This window comes from Coregonus clupeaformis, chromosome 27, assembly GCF_020615455.1.
Source record: "Coregonus clupeaformis isolate EN_2021a chromosome 27, ASM2061545v1, whole genome shotgun sequence".
NCBI classification, from domain to species: Eukaryota; Metazoa; Chordata; class Actinopteri; order Salmoniformes; family Salmonidae; genus Coregonus; species Coregonus clupeaformis.
The window spans coordinates 22903927-22927201 of record NC_059218.1 but is presented as its reverse complement, the minus strand read 5'-3'; the positions used below and the strand labels follow the sequence as shown (position 1 = coordinate 22927201).

The following is a 23275-nucleotide window of genomic DNA, read 5'->3' as shown; positions in this document are numbered from 1 at the left end:
CTTTCAGCATGACAATGATCCCAAACACACCGCCCGGGCAACGAAGGAGTGGCTTCGTAAGAAGCATTTCAAGGTCCTGGAGTGGCCTAGCCAGTCTCCAGATCTCAACCCCATAGGAAATCTTTGGAGGGAGTTGAAAGTCTGTGTTGCCCAGCGACAGCCCCAAAACATCACTGCTCTAGAGGAGATCTGCATGGAGGAATGGGCCAAAATACCAGCAACAGTGTGTGAAAACCTTGTGAAGACTTACAGAAAATGTTTGACATGTGTCATTGCCAACGAAGGGTATATAACAAAGTATTGAGAAACTTTTGTTATTGACCAAATACTTATTTTCCACCATAATTTGCAAATAAATTCATTAAAAAATCCTACAATGTGATTTTCTGGAAATTTTTCCCTCATTTTGTCTGTCATAGTTGACATGTACCTATGATGAAAATTACAGGCCTCTCTCATCTTTTTAAGTGGGAGAACTTGCACAATTGGTGGCTGACTAAATACTTTTTTTCCCCACTGTATCACTGGGTTATGATGGAAATCGCATCATTCCTCAGCCGTTAATCAAAATCCCTTGAGAATCATCAGCAGCGATCAACCATGCAGCCCAATATCCACTTACCCCTTCTGAAAAATGGATGCCTAATAACTTGTGGCTTGTAGACTACAGGTGGACAACCTGTGTCCATGATCTCTTGTAGAGCAACAGAGATATGGTTCAATCTGTGTTACCCATACACCTTAGAAGAGTAATGGTCTTCTCATTGATCTTGTTTTAACCACTGACATTACTAGAGGCAAGTGTGGTATATGCATACTATTGATTACATTGGTTGGTGGAATGTGGGGTGCATTCTTACCCTTAATGACAGTAAGTTAGATCAGAATATGAGGATTGTTGCTCTTACTATTGCTGACACTGGAGTCGGAGTCATGGAGAATGGTGTGTATGCAGGGGCGCAACTTTCACTGGGGACGGGGGGACATGCCCCCCCCCACATTCTGAAATTGCATTTTTGTCCCCCCAAGTTTTATCATTGGAATGTGATACAAAATGAGGCAACGGTGTGCTTTAGGACCATGCGGATGCCTCTGAGCGGTCGGGTAGGCTGTTTGGAGTGTTTATCCGACTGGATAAAAAAATTAAAAAAGATATGTCCCCCCACTTCTAAAACCAAAGTTGCGCCCATGTGTGTATGTGTGTGTGTGTGCGCGCGCACACACCTCTCTGTATGTGTCTCTTACCATTGATAACACTGGGGGAGAGCAGGGTGGAGTCACGGTCAGCCAGTCTGCAGGCCCCCTCCTCTGAGGCCCCGGCCCCGGCCTGTGGCTGGCCCTCCACAGAACTCACAATGTCTGAACGGTCAATATTCTTCAAAGCCCCATATAGACTCTCCACTGACAGAGGGAAAGAAGGAAGGAAAGGAGAGAGAGGGGTCGGAAAATAAGTTAAGGAAGGAAGAGGTGGGGGACTGTAGTAACACAGACAGACAGACAGAGAGAGAGAGCGAGCGAGCGAGCGAGAGACAGACAGAAAGAGAGACACAGACAGACAGACAGACTCACTCTTGGCCCTCTTGCCCTCCCGGCCAGCCCACAGGTTGAGCAGGGCTGAACTCTGGTCCAGGAGGGAGTTAGGATTCTCCACCCTGATTCTGTTAATGTCATCCACACCAAAATGCAGCTCCCGTGCCAACTCTGAGAGAGAGAAAAATTAATTCAGTATATCATATACGTATCTAAGTTTATCTTATCACATATAGTAGACTATACATACAGTATTACATTTCAGTATACGCTCTTTTCCAGAGTGACTTACAGTAGTGAGTGCATACATTTTCGTAATGGTCCCCCGTGGGAATCAAACTCACAACCCTGGCGTTGCAAGCGCCATGCTCTACCAACTGAGCCACACGGGAGTATCACCCATGTATAGGAGCACTGACCTGCCCAGCTCAATCCCAGCTGTTCAGATATGAGGGAGATCTTGAGCTCGGTCCTCTCCATGGCGTTCACTGTAGCTGAGGAAAAAAAGATAACTTCAGAACATCTACTTTAAATGTAGGACTCAATCACAACTACACGACTTAACACTGTGTAAGGGGTGCAAACAGTATGGCAAAAAATAAGATATCATTTTTACAGATATTTTCAAGTTACTCAATACAGGAGATTACCCAACATATCAAACCCACTAAAATCAGTTGCTATTAAAAGAGATAACAGCAAACTTACCTTGACAGAAAGCACTGGTCTGTTGAAGGGAATAAGTATTACCCGCAGAGTATAGTGTTTTTGCCCATACAATCTTTATGTGTTAGCAGACTATAGGCAGGGTAGGTTAGAGGTAGGTAGAGAAGAAATTCATTCAGACACCATTCCCTTCTGTTAGCGCAACATAACCATAGGGAACTGAGGTGCAAGGTAGCAGCGCTGTGCTCAGATAGACAGAAAAGGCCCTGCTCTCATCTTCACCATGTAACCAACGAGCACTCCTTCCTATCTCGGCTCGTCTACCATGGGCCAATCAGAGGGCTCCTCTGTCTGGCTCCACTGCAAGGACCCGCCCATTCCCAGCGCTGAGCTAAATGCTAAATATCCGCCATGCTAACAGGACTCGCAGTGGAGCGACCAGCACCAGCGCCATGCAAACCATAACAGGTCATTCAGTACTAATGTTACCAGGACTCTGGAATGGCTTTAGTTTTCCATAGAGCTGTTTGGATGTGTAGGTATTAGCTCATCTTTGGCACATAATCAATATGGCGCCATCATCGCACTGCTGTGTATTCTGGGGCTCAGTAGAGCAGTGCGTTGCATCCAAGGCTCATGCGTAATAGACTGGGAAGCAGGGGAGTAGGGGTGAAACATTCAGGCCCTGTCTCCTTCTGTATATTAGGGAGAGGGCTTCTGGACAGGCATGGCAAGACTTACCCAGACCGGGCTCGTTCAGCGTGTTGTAGCGCTCCCTCAGGGCCAATGGGGTCAGTGTTCGCCTCCGCTCCTCACTCCCCACAACCTGGACCACAAACAAGGGACACAGTAACAAAAGCAAATACATATCACTGACTAGATATGGGTACTGCTATCTCTAAAATATACTGAATAAAAATATGAACGTAACATGTAAAGTGTTGGTCCCATGTTTCATGAGCTGAAATAAAAGATCCCATCAATTTTCCATATGCACAAAAAGCTTATTTCTCTGAACTGTGGTGCTGAAATTTGTTTACATCCCTGGTAGTAAGCATTGTCCCCTTTGACAAGATAATCCACCTGACAGGTGTGGCATATCAAGAAGCTGAAGGCCACTCTAAAATGTGCAGTTTTGTCACACAACACAATGCCACAGATGTCTCAAGTTTTGAGGGAGTATGCAATTGGCATGCTGACTGCAGGAATGTCCACCAGAGCAGTTGCCAGAAAATTGAATGTTCATTTCTCTACCATAAGCCATGTCCAATGTCATTTTAGAGAATTTGGCAGCACGTCCAACCGGCCTCACAACCGCAGACCACATGTAACCACACCAGCCCAGGACCTCCACATCCAGCTTCACCTGTGGGATGTCTAAGACCAGCCACCTGGACAGCTGATGAAACCGTGGGTTTGCACAACCGAAGCATTTCTGCACAAACTGTCAGAAACCGTCTCAGGGAAGCTCATCTGCGTGCTCGTCGTCCTCACCAGGTTCTTGACCTGACTGCAGTTCGACGTCGTAACCGACTTCAGTGGGCAAATGCTCACCTTCGATGGCCACTGGCACGCTGGAATAGTGTGCTCTTCATGAATGAATCCCGGTTTCAACTGTACTGGGCAGATGGCGTGTATGGCGTCATGTGGGCGAGCGGTTTGCTGATGTCAACGTTGTGAACAGACTGCCCCATGGTGGCGGTGGGGTTATGGCATGGGCTGGCATAAGCTACGGACAACGAACACAATTGCATTTTATCGATGGCAATTTGAATTCACAGAGATACCGTGACGAGCTCCTGAGGCCCATTGTCGTGCCATTCATTCGCCGCCATCACCTCATGTTTCAACATGATAATGCATGGCCCCATGTCGCAAGGATCTGTACACAATTCCTGGAAGCTGAAAATGTTCCAGTTCTTCCATGGCCTACATACTCACCAGACATGTCACCCATTGAGCATGTTTGGGATGCTCTGGATCAACCTGTAAGACAGCGTGTTCCAGTTGCCGCCGATATCCAGCAACTCCGCACAGCCATTGAAGAGGAATGGGACAACATTCCAGAGGCCACAATCAACAGCCTGATCAACTCTATGCGAAGGAGATGTGTCGCGCTGCATGAAGCAAATGGTATTCACACCAAATACTGACTGGTTTTCTGATCCACGCCCCTACCTTTTTTAAAGGTATCTGTGACCCACAGATGCATATCTGTATTCCCAGTCATGTGATATCCATCGATTAGGGCCTAATTTATTTATTTCAATTGACTGGTTTCCTTATACAAACTATAACTCAATTAAATCTTAGAAATTGTTGCATGTTGCGTTTATATTTTTGTTCAGTGTACATGCAATTTCTCCCAAGGTTGTCGAAGAAAATTTTTGCATGTGGTTTCTTGCGCTGCTTAGTGGCAACAAAACTGCATTTGAGATAAAAAAAAAAAGCTTAAATTAGCAATGGCACATAAAAATATTCAGTTCATCTTTGCTTTTGAACTGCCAATCAATAGTCTGACTAGTCTCTTTTTAGATACGGTATCTTTTACAGTCTGTATTTAATTATTGTCTTTTTTAAGCCTTCAAAGTTCAACTGATCATGCATCAGCTGAGGAAGATGCAGACAGAGCTTCCCATGAGATATTGCAACATCCTTTGTTGACTGAGAACCAACAAATCAATCAACAGCAACATTAAAGCAGAAAAACACCCCATTCATAATTTCCATAAAATGAATGACTCTACACTCTTAGAAAAAGGGGTATGGTCAGTGTATATTGCATTGTTCCCAGTATTGTTCCCAGTGGTACAAAAATATAAAAATACACATAATGTACCTTCAGAGATACACATATGATCTGAAATGGTATTGTTTGGTACCTTTTAGGGTACATGTGCAGATAATCTAGTATAATGGTACATTTTTGTACACAATATTCTGAATATAAAGGAACAATAATCACACACTCTCAGAAACCACACCCATCATTATCATATTTCCCTGTATGCTTTTTGCAGGTAGATTTCTTTGAATTGTTTGCTTCAATATGTGTGTTTTTGCATGCACATTGATTGATTGATCTTATGCTACACAAAGATAAATAACATACAGTTTTCTAAACAAATCCAATATGTTAGCAGTTGGACTTATTGCACCTTTTACTGAGATGGTTGTTCCGGTTTAGATGGTTTAGGTCAGTGGTTCTCTAACCTCTCCTTGGGGACCCCCTTAGACGTTTCACAATTTTGTTTTAGCCCTGAACAAGTTCACCTGATTCACGTAGTCCAGGGCTTGATGATTAGTTGACAAGTTGAATCAGGTGTGCTAGTTCTGGAATAGATCAAATACATGAACTGGCTGGGGGTCCCTGAGGAGAGGTTTGAGAACCACTGGTGTAGGTAGTCTCATTTGTAACCTTACAAAAAACAACATGAAAAAATCACGTGTTTTTTCGTCATGTGAAAAAAAGAATCCCCACATGTGACATATCTTTTTCACACGTTTATTTTTCACAGCTTCCAGCTATATCTGGTGTCCCATCCAGGGACTAACCAGGACAGACCCTGCTTAGCTTCAGAGGCAAACCAGCAGTGGGATATAGGGAGCTATGTTTCTGGAATGAATGTTCCAAAACGTGCAACTGTAAAAAAGGCAGCGAAAGCAAAGGCCAGGGTAACATAAACAAACACAATTGCAGGAAAGAGGGAGGTGTTCCATTTCATTGCATCTATTTGCAATTTGCTCTCGCATTTGAAATGTTATTTTTATATCAATACTTTTGGGTTTATGTTTTGCTTTAAATATCATTATTTTTGTTTACAATACTAAGAATTTTGTTCTCAACTTCAGAAGTGTTGCTTGATATTAATGGCACAAAAGTAACTCACTCACTAGAGGATGGCACCATATAATAACACTATTACTCTATTAAAGGTGCTTAAAGCATAAATCATTAATTCAGTGTTTCCCAAACTCGGTGCACGTTTTGGTTTTTGCCCTAGCACTACACACCTGATTGAAATAATCAACTATTCATATAGCTTTAATTATTTGAATCAGCTGTGTAGTGCTAGGACAAAAAATGAAAGGAGCACCCCTTGGGGTCCTGAGTTTAGGAAACATTGCCGTAATTGAAACGTTAACAAAGTGTTTTCCCAGCCACAGGGCTGGAGAAATGCAACCAATCTCAAATCCATATACTATGTTATGGATGCAAGGACTGACCATCCATGGTATCAAAATTATATTTGTAACAATGTTTTCAGGCTATACAGCGTTTGTATACCTTTACTTTGTTTACAAACATTGCCGTAAATTTGGAGTTTTCTTACATGTGAAACTGCAAATTTGATATCACTTTCACATGTGAAATTACAAGTTCACATGTGAAAAACAAATCACGTGAAAGTATTTCACATGAAACTGCGAATTTTACATGTGATTGTTTTTCACATGTGAAAGTTAGGTTTTCACATGTGGAGTTTTCTGTTACAGGCATTGGTTTTTCCATTTATGTTTTGAGGTTAGACTTTAACAACCGATTGGTGTCACCTCGGTAGTCAGTATACACCTGTGCTGGTTGCCATCTCGTTAGTGGGTGTTTCACCTGTGCTGGTGCAGGTGCTATTTAAGAGTTGCTAGCCCAGTGCTTCAGTGGTCATGATAGATGTAGAGGGTTAACGCCTTTAGTTGGCGCTCCCTAATTTGATTTCTAGACAAACAATCCTTTGTCTGATCTTCCCTGTTTTCCTTTCACTCACCTTTTTGGTTTGCTCCTGTATTTAAGTTTGGTGTGGGTTCTTCTTTTGTTTGCATCTTCTTGGGCATATTTAGTGGGTGCTCATGGTGGGTGTCTTTTAGGTTCCAGTTGTTGTTGCTAGTCAACTTTCAGTGGACACCCCCATGAGTGTCTTTCAGAACCCCTTCTAAAACCCCACCTGTTTTGTTTTGGTTGGTCAGTGACTCTGTTAATTCCCCCTTCTGTTTGAGCAACATTCTTGGTTTTCTAGCTGGGGAACAAAATGGTGGCTCATCTGGGATCGTGTTTCCCATGAGTATGGTAGTTGCTCTAATCACCTAATCGGAAGCTCTGCTGTGCCCAGATATTTGAGTGTTCAAAATATACTTTTGTGGTAGAGTTTATGTCACTGACATCCACCCTGAGGGGTTATAAGATTGGTGGAATCATTTTGAAAGTTGCATAAACACACAGGCTAATAAAGTAAAAATAAAGCCATGGACATTAAGTTGGAAGCATTTTTTTGAAAACCCTATATGGGAGATGCTAGATAAATGTACAAAGGTGAATCTGCTCGTAATTGCAAAGCATTATGACATCAAGGTGGCATCTGGAGACGCAAAAGCAGTAGTCAAAGATTTGATCGGTACTGCTTTGGTGGAAGAGGAAATCCTTCCAGAGAGGGAGGATGATGAAGAGGGTCCTATGGGTGGTAGAGTACACCCCATAGATGTGCAACTGTGAGAGGTTGCACTAAAGGCAAAATGGGAGCAACAGAAATTAGAGCACAAGGAAAGACAAGATGAGCGTGCAGCCAAAGAACAAGAACAAGAACGGGCAGCCAGACTAGAACAAGAACAAGAAGAACATGCGCATGCCATTCGATTGAAAGAGATGGCGCTGGAAGCGCGACAAAGGGAGATAGATCTGGAAGTACTTCGAATCCAGTCAGAGTTTGATCTTGGTCAGAACAGCCGACTTGTACCGCCTTTCAACAAAAAGGAGGTGGATGTATATTTTACTCTGTTTGAGCGGATTGCCACATCCTTAAAATGGCCACGAGATATTTGGTCACTGCTCCTCCAAAGTGTTCTTGTGGGAAAAGCTCAGAAAGTGTATGCCGCTTTACCTCTTGACCAGAGTTCAGATTATGACACTGTTAAAGCTATCTTCGGGCTTACGAGTTGGTCCCAGAGGCATACAGACAACAGTTCCGTAAATTACGAAAGAAAGAATCATAAAGCCATGTTGAGTTCCTGAGTTGACCTCTCATTTGAAAACCCCAAAGGTGAGCGAGTTTGTAGGAGCACTGAAGGAAGAGAGGGTTCCTACAGTTGACACTTCGATGTCTAGGAAGCAGCTGATTGCTGTACAGAGTAAAGATGTTTCCCTCTCCCCTCTTTATGCTGAGATGCGTCCAGAGTAGTATGATGAAATTCGTGTGGGTTACTTTGACAGAGATGGTGTTCTGATGAGGAAAACAAAACAATTGGCCCAGTGTATCTCAAATTGTCGTTCCAGTTACACTTTGATGACAGATACTGAGGTTGGCTCACAATGGTAGTATGGCAGGCCATCTTGGGGTCAACAAGACGTACGACCGTATCTTGCGAAACTTCTCATGGCCTGGTCTGAAACAGGATGGTGTGTTTTACTGTAAATCCTGTCGCGTTAGCCAGTGGACGGGTAAACCGAACCAAGCTGTACCAGTTGCACCTTTGCAGCCTATTCCTGCTTTTGATGAACCTTTCAGCAGGGTTCTGGTGGACTGTGTAGGTCCTTTGCCCAAAGCCAAGAGTGGTAACCAATTTCTCTTAACCATCATGTGTGCTGCCACTCATTTCCCTGAGGCCATTCCACTGAGGAAAATCACAGCTCCAAGTATTGTTAAGGCCATGGTGAAATTATTTTCAATGTTTGGACTTCCGTAGGTAGTCAAAGGCCTTCCAGCAAGTGCTACAACAGTTGAGTGTAACCCATTGCCCCTCTAGTGCCTACCAACCAGAGTCTCAAGGTGCTCTTGAGAGATTTCATCAGACTTTTTATTTTTATTTTTTATTTTTTATTTCACCTTTTATTTAACCAGCTAAGCCAGTTGAGAACAAGTTCTCATTTACAACTGCGACCTGGCCAAGATAAAGCAAAGCAGTGCGATAAAAACAACAACAACACAGAGCTACATATGGAATAAACAAAAACGTACAGTCAATAACACAATAGAAAATAGAAAATCTATATACAGTGTGTGCAAATGTAGTAAGTTATGGAGGTAAGGCAATAAATAGGCCATAGTGCAAAATAATTACAATTTAGTATTAACACTGTAATGATAGATGTGCAGAAGATGATGTGCAAATAGAGATACTGGGGTGCAAATTAGCAAAATAAAAAACAATGTAAATAACAATATGGGGATGAGGTAGTTGGGTGGGCTAATTACAGATGGGCTGTGTACAGGTACATTGATCGGTAAGCTGCTCTGACAACTGATGATAAGTGTATGAGCGAGTAAGTTCACGAGATTTTTGTAGTTCGTTCCAGTCATTTGCAGCAGAGAACTGGAAGGAATGGCGGCCAAAGGAGGTGTTGGCTTTGGGGATGACCAGTGAGATATACCTGCTGGAGCGCATACTACGGGTGGGTGTTGCTATGGTGACCAATGAGCTAAGATAAGGCAGGGATTTGCCTAGAAGTGATTTATAGATGACCTGGAGCCAGTGGGTTTGGCGACGAATATGTAGTGAGGGCCAGCCAACAAGAGCGTACAGGTCACAATGGTGGGTAGTATATGGGGCTTTGGTGACAAAACGGATGGCACTGTGATAGACTACATCCAATTTGCTGAGTAGAGTGTTGGAAGCTATTTTGTAAATGACATCGCCGAAGTCAAGGATCGATAGGATAGTCAGTTTTACGAGGGCATGTTTAGCAGCATGAGTGAAGGAAGCTTTGTTGCGAAACAGGAAGCCGATTCTAGATTTAACTTTGCATTGGAGATGCTTAATGTGAGTCTGAAAGGAGAGTTTACGTTCTAACCAGACACCTAGGTATTTGTTGTTGTCCACATATTCTAAGTCAGACTCCCCGAGAGTAGTGATTCTAGTCGGGCGGGCGGGTGCAAGCAGTGTTCGATTGAAGAGCATGCATTTAGTTTTACTAGCGTTTAAGAGCAGTTGGAGGCCACGGAAGGAGTGTTGTATGGCATTGAAGCTTGTTTGGAAGTTTGATAACACAGTGTCCAATGAAGGGCCAGATGTATACAAAATGGTGTCGTCTGCGTAGAGGTGGATCTGAGAGTCACAAGCAGCAAGAGCGACATCATTGATATACACAGAGAATAGAGTCGGCCCGAGAATTGAACCCTGTGGCATCCCCATAGAGACTGCCAGAGGTCCAGACAACAGGTCCTCTGATTTGACACATTGAACTCTATCTGAAAAGTAGTTGGTGAACCAGGCGAGGCAGTGAGTTGAGAAACCAAGGTTATTTAGTCTGCCAATAAAAATGTGGTGATTGACAGAGTCAAAAGCCTTGGCTAGGTTGATGAAGACGGCTGCACAGTACTGTCTTTTATCAATCGCGGTTATTATATCGTTTAGGACCTTGAGCGTGGCTGAGGTGCACCCATGACCAGCTCGGAAACCAGATTGCATAGCGAAGGTACGGTGGGATTCAAAGTGGTTGGTGATCTGTTTGTTAACTTGGCTTTCAAATACTTTTGAAAGGCAGGGTAGGATGGATATAGGTCTGTAACAGTTTGGATCTAGAGTGTCACCCCCTTTGAAGAGGGGGATGACCACGGCAGCTTTCCAATCTCTGGGGATCTCAGACGATACGAAAGAGAGGTTGAACAGGCTAGTAATAGGGGTTACGACAATTTCGGCGGCTAATTTTAGAAAGAAAGGGTCCAGATTGTCTAGCCCAGCTGATTTGTAGGGGTCCAGATTTTGCAGCTCTTTCAGGACATCAGCTATCTGAATTTGGGTGAAGGAGAAGCGGGGGGGAGTGGGCATGGGCATGTTGCAGCAGGATACCCGGGCCAGGTCAATTAGAAAGGCCTGCTCGCTGAAGTGTTTTAGGGAGCGTTTGACAGTGATGAGGGGTGGTCATTTGACCGCAGACCCATTACGGATGCAGGCAATGAGGCAGTGATCGCTGAGATCCTGGTTGAAGACAGCGGAGGTGTATTTAGAGGGTAAATTAGTCAGGATGATATCTATGAGGGTGCCCATGTTTACGGATTTAGGGTTGTACCTGGTAGGTTCCTTGATAATTTGTGTGAGATTGAGGGCATCTAGTTTAGATTGTAGGACGGCCGGGGTGTTAAGCATATCCCAGTTTAGGTCACCAAGCAGTACGAACTCTGAGGATAGATGGGGGGCAAGCAATTCACATATGGTGTCCAGGGCACAACTGGGGGCTGAGGGGGGTCTGTAGCAAGCGGCAACAGTGAAATACTTATTTCTGGAAAGGTGGATTTTTAGAAGTAGAAGCTCAAACTGTTTGCGCACAGACCTGGATAGTATGATAGAGCTCTGCAAGCTATCTCTACAGTAGATTGCAACTCCGCCCCCTTTGGCAGTTCTATCTAGACGGAAAATGTTGTAGTTCGGGATGGACATTTTTGAATTTTTGGTGGACTTCCTAAGCCAGGATTCAGACACTGCTAGAACATCAGGGTTGGCAGAGTGTGCTAACGCAGTGAATAACTCAAACTTGGGGAGGAGGCTTCTGATGTTAACATGCAAGAAACCAAGGCTTTTACGGTTACAGAAGTCAACAAATGATAGCGCCTGGGGAGTAGAAGTGATACTGGGGGCTACAGGGCCTGGGTTAACCTCTACATCACCAGAGGAACAGAGGAGGAATAGAATAAGTATACGGCAAAAGGATTTAAGAACTGGTCTTCTAGTGCGTTGGGTACAGAGAATAAACAGGGTAGATTTCCGGGCGTTGTAGAATAGATTCAGGGCATTATGTACAGACAAGGATATGGAAGGATATGAGTACAGTGGAGGTACACCTAAGCATTGGGTAACGATGAAAGAGATAGCATCACTGGAGGTACCGATTGAGCCGGTCTCCGCGTGTATGGGGGGTGGGACAAAGAAGCTATCTGAGGCAGGTTGAGCGGGACTGGGGGCTTTACAGTGAAATAGTACAATAACAACTAACCCAAACAGCAATAGGCTAGGCATATTGACATGGGAGAGAGGCATAACGCAATCACAGGTGTTATTCGAGAGGGCTAAGACAACAACTGGTAATGGCGACGAAAGTTTGGGCTGAGGCTAAACAGGATGGGGTACCGTGTAAAGGAACAGTCCAGCTGGCATCAGATGTGTAGCTGAGTGATCATAAGGTCCAGTGAACAGCAATAGGTAAGTCCGGGAGCAGTTCGTAGGCTGCTACAGCACAGGCGAGCAGGAGGCATGGCTGTTGATTGCGCGTGCTAGTGGGCCGGTGCTAGCAGATGGATCTTTGTGGTCGTCGCAACGGGAAGCCTGTTGAAACCTCATCAGACGATTACGTCAGCAGACCAGTCGTGATGGATCGGCGGGGCTCCATGTCGACACTAGGAGGTTCCGTCCGGTTGACAGAGAGGTGGATAGCTGGGAGATGGGCCTGGCTCGAGGCTAGCTCAAGGCTAACTGGTGCTAGCTTTGGGACAAGTGGTGATTAGCCAACAACAACATCCATTCGGAAGTCTATGTTGAGCGCTTACTGCTTTGAGTTTGCGAAAGACTGGGATGAAGAGGTCCCTCTTGTGCTATTTGCAGCTCGGGAGGTTGTAGTCCCGTATAGCTCAGTTGGTAAAGCATGGCGCTTGCAACGCCAGGGTTGTGGGTTCGATTCCCACGGGGGACCAGTATGAAAAAATGTATGCACTCACTAACTGTAAGTCGCTCTGGATAAGAGCGTCTGCTAAATGACTAAAAATGTTCAGGAATCTCTTTGTTTTAGTCCTAATGAACTCGTGCTTGGACATCATGTCAGAGGTCCTTTGAGTTTGCTGAGAGAGGGTTGTTGCAGGGTGACACGTTAGTGTGGGTGACCAAGTCCTGGTTTTGTTGCCTGTTCTGGGGTCACCGTTGCAAGCTCACTTTTCAGGCCCTTACCTCATAGTGAAAAAAATTGGTAATCTGGATTACATCATCGCCACACAGGAGAGCAGGTATGGTGTGTCATGTCAACATGTTGAAACCATACTTCACCCGCCATGATCGGGCGGTGAAGTCGGGGGAAACCGGTAGTTATGTTCTGCCTGTGGCCACTGCTGTCACCGTTGACTATTGTCTTCCTCAAGAGTACGAAGAAAGCCCAATACACACTATGCCGATTGGACGGTTGAGTAACTCAGAGAATCTAGAAAACCTTTGTCTTTTTGGCACACTCTTCTCTGGAGGAAAAAGGCGACATTGTTGCACTACTGTTGGAATATCAGGGTTTATTCTCAGATGTGTCAACTCAGACAAATGTACTAGAGCATGACATTGACTTTGGGGACTTTGGGGGCCCCAATCAAACAAATTAAACTGAGGAAAAAAATGAGAGGAAAGTTCCTACAGACTTTGCAGGAGTTTTCTCTTGAAATTAGACATGTCCGTGGTAAGGACAAGTTGGTTGCTGATTGTCTCTCAACGGTGGGCAGTCAATACGTTTTGTGCTTTGGGTTTAGCCAGTGTGTTGCCCTGGCTCACAATTTACTTTGACTGTACGTTTTTCTCTGTTGGAGATGAGTATTGTTTTGGTTGTGCTCATTCCAGGGGGATGAGAGTTTTAGAAACATACTTTATTTTACCCCTGTTTCTCAAAACGTGTGCGTTTTAGGCAACTATGAAGGGAAAAAAAGAGAAAGAAAAACTATAACAAAATTATAAAATAGTACCAGTCAAAAGTTTGGACACACATACTCATTCAAGGGTTTTTCTTTATTTTTACTATTTTTTACATTGTAGAATAATAGTGAAGACATCAAAACTATGAAATAACACATATGGAATCATGTAGTAACTAAAAAAGTGTTAAACAAATCAAAATATATTTTATATTTTAGATTCTTCAAATAGCCACCCTTTGCCTTGATGACAGCTTTGCACACTATCGGCATTCAATCAACCAGCTTCACCCGGAATGCTTTTCCAATGGTCTTGAAGGAGTTCCCACATATGCTGAGCACTTGTTGGCTGCTTTTCCTTCACTCTGCCGTCCAACTCACCCCAAACCATCTCAATTGGGTTGAGTTCGGGGGATTGTGGAGGACAGGTCATCTGATACAGCACTCCACCACTCTCCTTCTTGGTAAAATAGCCCTTACACAGCCTGGAGGTGTGTTAGGTCATTGTCCTGTTGAAAAACAAATGATAGTCCAACTAAGCCCAAACCAGATGGGATGGCGTATCTCTGCAGAATGCTGTGGTAGCCATGCTGGTTAAGTGTGCCTTGAATCTAAATAAATCCCCCAAAAAAGCACCCCCACACCATAACACCTTCTCCTCCATGCTTTACGGTGGGAACTACACATGCATTAATCAGTTCACCCACACCACGTCTCACAAAGACATGGCGGTTAGAACCAAAAATCTCAAATTTGGACTCCAGACCAAAGGACACATTTCCACCGGTATAATGTCCATTGCTCATGTTTCTTGGCCCAAGCAAGTCTCTTCTTATTGGTGTCCTGTAGTAGTGGTTTCTTTGCAACAATTCGACCATGAAGGCCTGATTCACACAGTCTCCTCTGAACAGTTGATGTTGATATGTGTCTGTTACTTGAACTCTGTGAAGCATTTATTTGGGCTGCAATTTCTGAGGCTGGTAACTCTAATGAACGTATCCTCTGCATCAGAGGTAACTCTGGGTCTTATTTTCCTGTGGCAGTCCTCATGAGAGCCAGTTTCATCATAGCGCTTGATGATTTTTGAGACTGCACTTGAAGAAACTTTCAAAGTTCTTGAAATTTTCCGGATTGACTAACCTTCATGTCTTAAAGTAATGATGGACTGTCATTTCTCTTTGCTTATTTGAGCTGTTCTTGCCATAATATGGACTTAGTCTTTAACCAAGTAGGGCTATCTTCTGTATACCCCCCCTACCTTGTCACGACACAACTGATTGGCTCAAACACTGTCACGATCGTTTACGGACGAGAAGGACCAAGGCGCAGCGTGATATGCATTCATATTTATTTACGTACTGAACACACGACAAAACAACAAGGTAGACAAATAACATACCTTACACGGAACAAGATCCCACAACTAACAGGTGCCAAAAGGCTGCCTAAGTATTGTCCCCAATCAGAGACAACGAGCAACAGCTGCCTCTGATTGGGAACCACACAGGCCAACATAGATCTATAAATACTAGATCTAACCATAGACAATAAACATAGCACAACACGACACAGAAAATAAACACCCTGACTCAACAAATATGAGTCCTAGAGTCAGGGCGTGACAGTACCCCCCAAAGGTGTGGACTCCGACCGCGCCACATAAACATAACAGGGTAGGGGCAGTGTGGGCATTCCGCCTCGGAGGCGGATCCGGCTCCGGGCGTGACCACCACCTACTCTCCACCTCCCTGTTGCGCCCCTGGTCTGGTCTGGACCTCGGCGCGCTGCTTCCCCTCTCCTTCCTCCCACGACGTACCAAGCCCTGTCTGGACCCTGGTGTGGGAGACCCCGAACCTGGAGAGGGGCTGACGTCTGGGTCTGGACTGGAACCGCTGACTGGAGCTGGACCCGACGACGGTGGATCGAACTGCTCTGGCTCCGGAGTGGAGCCGCTGACCGGAGCTGGATCAAGCACCGGTGGAGCGGACTACTCTGGCTCCGGAGTGGAGCGGCTGACCGGAGCTGGACTGGACCCTGGTGAAGCGGATTGCTCTGGCTCCGGAGTGGATCCGCTGACCGGAGTAGGACTGGACCCCGGTGGAGCGGATTGCTCTGGCTCCGGAGTGGAGCAGCTGACCGGTGCCGGACCAGGCTCCGGTGGGACAGGCACGGGCCGTGCCGTACTGGGAACACACACCACTGGCCTTGTGCAGGGAGCAGGAACGGGCCGGACCGGGCTGACGACGCGCACCACTGGTTTGGTGCGGGGAGCAGGAACGGGCCGTACCGGACTGGCGACGCGCACCACTGGCTTGGTGCGAGGGGCAGGAACAGGCCGGACCGGGCTGGCGACGCGCACCACTGGTTTGGTGCGAGGGACAGGAACAGGCCGGACCGGGCTGGCGACGCGCACCACTGGCTTGGTGCGAGGGTCAGAACAGGCCGGACCGGGCTGGCGACGCGCACCACTGGTTTGGTGCGAGGGACAGGAACAGGCCGGACCGGGCTGGCGACGCGCACCACTGGCTTGGTGCGAGGGGCAGGAACAGGCCGGACCGGGCTGGCGACGCGCACCACTGGCTTGGTGCGAGGGGCAGGAACAGGCCGGACCGGGCTGGCGACACACACCACTTGCTTGGTGCGAGGAGCGGGACTGGGTTCCCTTATAAACCCCCGCTCCTTCTGCTGCCTAACCAGCTCCTCTCGCCGTGCCTCTACACTCTCCTTCTCCCTTATAGCCTCCTGTAGCTCCTCCCTCTGACCAAGTAACTCCTGCTCCCTCTGGACCAATAGCCCCCGTAACCTGGTGGCCTCCTCTCCTAACCTGCAGATTCGCCCTGTCGCTGCCTCCTGCTGCCTCGTCGTCCACACCGTGTGCCCCCCCCAAAAAAAAATGTCTTGGGGTTGCCTCTCGGGTCTCCGTCGTCGGCACTGTTGGCGCCGTTTCTCCTCTCCTACCTGGGCATCCTCATTCATCGCCCTCCGGTAACAGACGGCCTCCTCCTCCGTGATTCTCCCCCAACCGAGGAGGACATCTTCTAACGTAACCTCCTGTTTAATTCATTTGAGTAACACAACATGCCTACCACTTTGAAGATGCAAAATATTTTTTGTGTGAAACAAACAAGAAATAAGACAAAAAAACTGAACTTGAGCGTGCATAACTGACACCTTGGTGTCACCTCGTTAGTCAGTATGTGTTTCACCTGTGCTGGTTGCCATCTCGTTAGTGGGAAGGTATTTCACCTGTGTTGGCCCTGGTGCTATTTAAGAGAAGCTGGCCCAGTGCTCCAGTGGTCTTGATAGATGCGGAGGGTTAACACCTTTAGTTGGCTCGCCCTATTTTGAGTTCTAGACAAACAATCCTTTGTCTGATCTTCCCTGTTTTTGTTTTGCTCACCTTTTTGGTTTGCTTCCTGTTTTTGAGTTTGTTGTGGGTTTTTATTTTGGTTGCCTCTTCTTCAGTGGTGGAAAAAGTACACAATTGTCATACTTGAGTAAAAGTAAAGATACCTTAATAGAAAATGACTCAAGTAAAATTGAAAGTCACCCAGTAAAATACTACTTCAGTAAAAGTCTAAAATAATTTGTTTTAAATATACTTTATCAAAGGTAAATGTAATTGCTAAAATATACTTAAGTATCAATTGTAATAATAAAAGTACACATAATTTCAAATTCCTTATATTAAGCAAACCAGACGGCACCATTTTCATGTTTTTTTAATTTACGGATAGCCAGGGGCACACCAACACTCAAACATAATTTACAAACAAATCACTTGTGTTTAGTAAGTCCGCCAGATCAGAGGCAGTAGAGATGACCAGGGATGTTCTCTTGATAAGTGTGTGAATTGGACCATTTTCCTGTCCTGCTAAGCATAAAAAATGTAACGAGTACTTTTGGGTGTCAGAGAAAATCTATGGAGTAAATACATTTTCTTTAGGAATGTAGTGAAGTAAAAGTAAAAGTTGTCAAAAATATAAATAGTAAAGTAAAGTACAGATACCCCCAAAAACGACTTAAGTAAAAATAGTTTGAAGTACTTCACACCACTGCACTTCTTGGGCAAATTTTGTGGCCGCTCATGGTGGGTGTCTTTTAGGTTCCAGTTGTTGTTGATAGTTAACTTTCAGTGGACACCCCATGAGTGTCTTTCAGAACCCCTCTTAAAACCCCACCCGTTTTGTTTTTGTTGGTCAGTGACTCTTTGTTACTTCCCCCTTCTGTTTGTTAGTTCCCCGTTCTGTTTGAGCTACATTTTTGTTTTTTTAGCTGGGGATTGTAAAATGTCTTACATGTGAAACGCAAATGTGATTTTCACGTGAATGTTTTCCACATGTGAAAATGCAATTCCACATGTGAAAGTGAGATTTTGTGAAACTGCATATCTGATTGTCACATGAATGTTTTTAACATGTGAAACCGCAAATTTCACATGTAAAACTGCAATTCACATGTGAGGTGAAACATGTTATTCTCCTCACATGTGAAAAGGTGGTGTTAACATGTGAACTCTAAATTTAATACATGTAAAAATATGGTTTCACTACGTGGGACTTATGAATGTGAGAGAGTGGGTTGGAGTGTGTGTTTGTGTGTGTTTGCATTCATGAGTGTGTACCTTGACACAGGGTGGCATGGTGATGTTGAGGTTACAAAGCACGTGCTGTGCATCCTCATACTTGGTAGACTTCCGCAGGAAAGAAAGGAACCCAGAGGCTTCCTTATTGCTGTCTCTGACCTGATAGACACAGAGAGAGAGAAAGAGAGCGCGAGAGAGGAGATTCAAGAGAAAGAGAGAAAGACAGCCGAAAAAGAGGAACAGGAAGACCAGAAGAGGTGGACTCGAAGAAGAGAGACGAGAGAATGACAGAGGTAAGAAGAGGTAAGCAGAACAGATATGAAGGATAAAGAGAAGGATGGGCAAAAGGATAGGGTGAAATGTTATGAAAAAGAGAGCGAGGGAAGAAGAACAGAGCAAAGGGAGAATTAGACAACCTGCAGTGTGGTGGTCTGTCCAGCAGAAACACAGAGGGAAGAGATGGAAGCAGTCCATAGGCAGGCGAGAGAGAGAGAGAGATTTACCTGCACATTTACCTGGGCATCTGTCAGATCAGACAGTAACAGAGTGACCGTGAGAGAGAGAAAGAGAGACAGTGAGACAGACATACAGACAGGCAGGCCACAAGATTGGCAGGCAGGCAAGAAGGTGAAAGCGTTAAAGGATGTGCACACAGTTACAGCTATGTAGAGAGTCGGCAGGTACACCACAATGGAGAATACTTCACAAGGCACTCGTCTGAGACTGACTAAGACAGAAGCGCACGTCACACACACTCAAAGCCACACAGACAGACAGAAAACACAAACAGATATGGGTAGACAAACAGACAGACATATGGGTAGACAGACAAGATGTAAAGACAGACACGCACAGACAGATAGACAGGTGGTCTGTGAAAGAGAAGTGTTGGTTGGAACTCAGGTATGCACACACAGGTAAACAAGGATAGAAAGATAGACTGAAAATATATAAAAAAATTGCAAGATTTGAAACAGATGGAGATGGAGTGATAGAGATGGGAGAAGATACACAACAATTGTAATTAACATATATAAAAGGTAAAGCGATAGATGTACAGACAGATGGACACACAGACATGTCTGAAAGACAATGACAGACACACTGACATATATCAGAAACACTGATAGTCTGTCAGACACACAGACATGTAGACTGGATCGAAAGACCAACCGACTGTCGACTGACCGACTGTCAATTCAAACGCAAAACCTGCCTGAATAACATTTAAAAATTCACCAACAGACAGTTTGACATGTCCTGGAAGGAACAAAACAGACTGACTGACAGACAGACATTTCAATTCAATCAACTGAATCACAATTCCTGTGCAAAAATAGAGATAGACAATGAGTGGGAGACAGACCTTGACAGAGACGGGCAGTCTGTTATCTCTGAAGGCTTGGAAGCTGAAGCTGCGTGTTTGCTGAGTGGCCTTCCTCACAGGCACCAGGTTCCCAGAGCACTCCAGGTGCAGCGGCATGCCCTCCATCACCTGAGGGAGGCGATGGAGAGTCAGGAGAAAAAAATCCTCCATTGACTTCCATGGATTATTCACACAAATGTCTGAGTTATGTGAACATATTTAAAGACAGTAGAACCTACTGACATACACACTAAACCCCTCACCCCTGACCCCTGACCCCCCTGCTGACCTCTATATCCCTGCTCCGGGCCACCTCGCTGAAGTTCTCGTGCAGCTCCAGGGTTTTGTCCATCTTGTCGTCGGTCATGCAGTAGCAGCGAAGGCGGCCCTCGCGTGCCTCGTTCATTTTGGCGAATATTACAAACTTGGCCATGTAGGGCACGGCCATCAGCTCCCGGTACAGCAGGTTAGCGAAGGTCACCACCTCGGCTGTGCGCGGGCAGTCTGCCAGCCAGAACCTGGGGAGAGGACGAGAGGAGAGGAGGAGAGATGACGCACAGAGAAGGGTGAGGGATAGTCAATAGAGATGGTGGCTGTTTTGTGTGTGTGCATCTGTTTTATGTGTTGAAGTGTACAGTTAATGGATTAAAGGCTGTAGCATAGTGTAAGCAGATTGAACTCAATATGGTTTGGCACAGGATGATGTTGTAAATGGCTATTATGCACAGGTGTATACTGGTGTTCTTCTTCATACATTTTGTATAACATCTAAAGGAGGGTGTGAATTAGGACTCACCTTGCAGAGACGTTGGTTGTGAAGTTGGCGCAGTTGTTGGTGTACATCAGCTTGGTGGTGCCAGTGATGTCCTCCCACTGGGCAGGTGCTGTTCCACCTGGGAGACAAAGGACTGTTTCATCTCTCTTTTTATACACCTCCACTTTCTCAATCTCTCTCTTTCCCCTCAGAGGCCTGTTACTTTCCCCAACTCTCATTCATAAAAGATTGTCTGGGCTCGTGATGCTATCGCCCCGTAGCACTCACTTCGGTCATCATGAAGTGCTTTGAGAGGCTAGTTAAGGACCATATCACCTCCACCTTACCCGACACCCTAGACCCTCTACAATTTGCATACTGCCCCAACAGATCCACAGATGATGAATCGCCATTGCACTACACACCATGGTATTCCACTTGGGCAAGAAGAATACCTATGTGAGAATCAGTGTTGGGGAGTAGTGAACTCCATGTAGTTCAACTAGTAATGTAACTACATTTTGCAGTAGTTTAGTGGTAGTTGAACTAAATTCAAATCTAAGTAGTGTTTTCAGTAGTTAATAACTTTTTTTTACCATGTAACTTACTACTGGAACTACACACTACTTTTTTGCTAAAATAAAATATGGGTGAAGTAGGCAATCATTTCCTTTCTTTTTCGGTATCAGACCTGCCTAATTCTCACTTGAAACATAATTGTTGTGTTTAATAGGCTAAATTACACACAGTGGCTGATTTACCATTAGGCAGAAGAGGCAGTTGCTTCAGGCCTCACATCATCAAGGGGCCTCGTGAGCTGGGCATAATTAAAAAAAGAATAATACTAGTAATAATTTCTCTGCTTGAGCCCCCCCCCTGTGCTCCGGTCTAGGCCGGTGAGGGTATGGAACAACACCTCCACACGGGGTCCCCCCAGGGGTGTGTGATTAGCCCCCTCCTGTACTACCAGTTTACCCATGACTGTGTGGAGCTTTCTGTTGGTCAGCACTAGTTCTGTCCCCATCACCCCTGTCCTAAAACTCACTTCTGTTGACAATCAATGCTATTGGCCATGAACCAGATGTTAAGGGCATAAAGTAAACTCCATGCTGGACCATACCAATGACACTGCAGAGGAGGCGCAGGCTGGTGGTGTCCCCCTCCCCAGCGTCACGTGGACTCTCCCTCCAAGAGGGGGGCAGCGGGATGCGTAATCCGATTGGCCGGTGGAATTTGCGTCGTCGTGGCTCGACGGTGACCACTGGGCTGAAGGTCGCTTGGTTACCAAGCTGTTGAGTCAGCAGCTCGTCTGGGATAGGCTGAGCCTGAAGAGGGAGAGGAAAGAGATGAGAAAGAGTGAGAGAAAAGAGAAAGGGACAGAGAGAAGAAAGGACAAGTGATGTATTAAAAGGGGAGACAAAAATAAGAACAATAACATAGGGTAAAAATATAACAGAAAACACTTCAAACTTTCTGTCTCACATTACTCGCCCTCCGGAGCATAGTCAACAAACTAGTTTTAAGACAAACTCACACATATTATTACAACGTAATACATAGGCCTACCTGAACATACATCTAACCGATGGATAAAAATCATACACGTAAAACCAAGCGTCATGCACATTTGAATATCAGTTCATTTAGCTCAGGGAACTGAAGTGTGATGAAAGGCTGGATAAAGGAAAAACTAAAAAGACAATGAACCAAAGCAAACACATTCATACATGCAAAAATTCAATATCACAAATACAGTACACAAAACATCTAAAGCAAAGGACAACAGACACACACAAAACATTTGAATTAAGAGATATGGGACAAATGGACGCAGTAATAAGTAAAACAACACAATCTTTGGTCATGGAAAAATAAAAGGAATCCAGCACTCCTGAGTGCCAGTTTCTATGTGTATGCTGTAGTCAGTTTTATGCATTAGCCAGCTCCATTGTTTTTTTGTAAAGTTTTTTTTTAGGGGAAGATCAGCTTTAATATTGCAGATAGATTGTAACTTCCATCAATGTAATTGTCTGCATCACTTCCAATCCCCCATAAGATTTTTTTTCTCACATATATATATATATATATACAGTGGGGAGAACAAGTATTTGATACACTGCCGATTTTGCAGGTTTTCCTACTTACAAAGCATGTAGAGGTCTGTAATTTTTATCATAGGTACACGTCAACTGTGAGAGACGGAATCTAAAACAAAAATCCAGAAAATCACATTGTATGATTTTTAAGTAATTAATTTGCATTTTATTGCATGACATAAGTATTTGATACATCAGAAAAGCAGAACTTAATATTTGGTACAGAAACCTTTGTTTGCAATTACAGAGATCATACGTTTCCTGTAGGTCTTGACCAGGTTTGCACACACTGCAGCAGGGATTTTGCCCCACTCCTCCATACAGACCTTCTCCAGATCCTTCAGTTTCGGGGCTGTCGCTGGGCAATACGGACTTTCAGCTCCCTCCAAAGATTTTCTATTCGGTTCAAGTCTGGAGACTGGCTAGGCCACTCCAGGACCTTGAAATGCTTCTTACGGAGCCACTCCTTAGTTGCCCTGGCTGTGTGTTTCGGATCGTTGTCATGCTGGAAGACCCAGCCATGACCCATCTTCAATGCTCTTACTGAGGGAAGGAGGTTGTTGGCCAAGATCCCGCGATACATGGCCCCATCCATCCTCCCCTCAATACGGTGCAGTCGTCCTGTTCCCTTTGCAGAAAAGCATCCCCAAAGAATGATGTTTCCACCTCCATGCTTCACGGTTGGGATGGTGTTCTTGG

General features: G+C 45.0%; 1 protein-coding gene across 3 annotated transcripts in view; it reads right to left on the bottom strand.

Annotated features, from left to right (window-relative positions):
- The window catches only part of LOC121541631 (ankyrin-1), a 128946-nt gene that overhangs the window by 7271 nt on the left and 98400 nt on the right, over positions 1 to 23275 (bottom strand). For all 3 annotated transcript variants that reach the window (XM_045208079.1, XM_045208080.1, XM_041850791.2), the window contains exons 30-38: positions 21601 to 21805; positions 20523 to 20619; positions 20016 to 20244; positions 19727 to 19855; positions 18400 to 18519; positions 2938 to 3022; positions 1950 to 2024; positions 1570 to 1701; positions 1246 to 1401 (exon numbers count right to left, since the gene is read on the bottom strand). In XM_045208079.1, the coding sequence (XP_045064014.1) occupies positions 1246 to 1401; positions 1570 to 1701; positions 1950 to 2024; positions 2938 to 3022; positions 18400 to 18519; positions 19727 to 19855; positions 20016 to 20244; positions 20523 to 20619; positions 21601 to 21805 (1228 nt within the window). The remainder of the gene's footprint in view (positions 1 to 1245; positions 1402 to 1569; positions 1702 to 1949; positions 2025 to 2937; positions 3023 to 18399; positions 18520 to 19726; positions 19856 to 20015; positions 20245 to 20522; positions 20620 to 21600; positions 21806 to 23275) is intronic.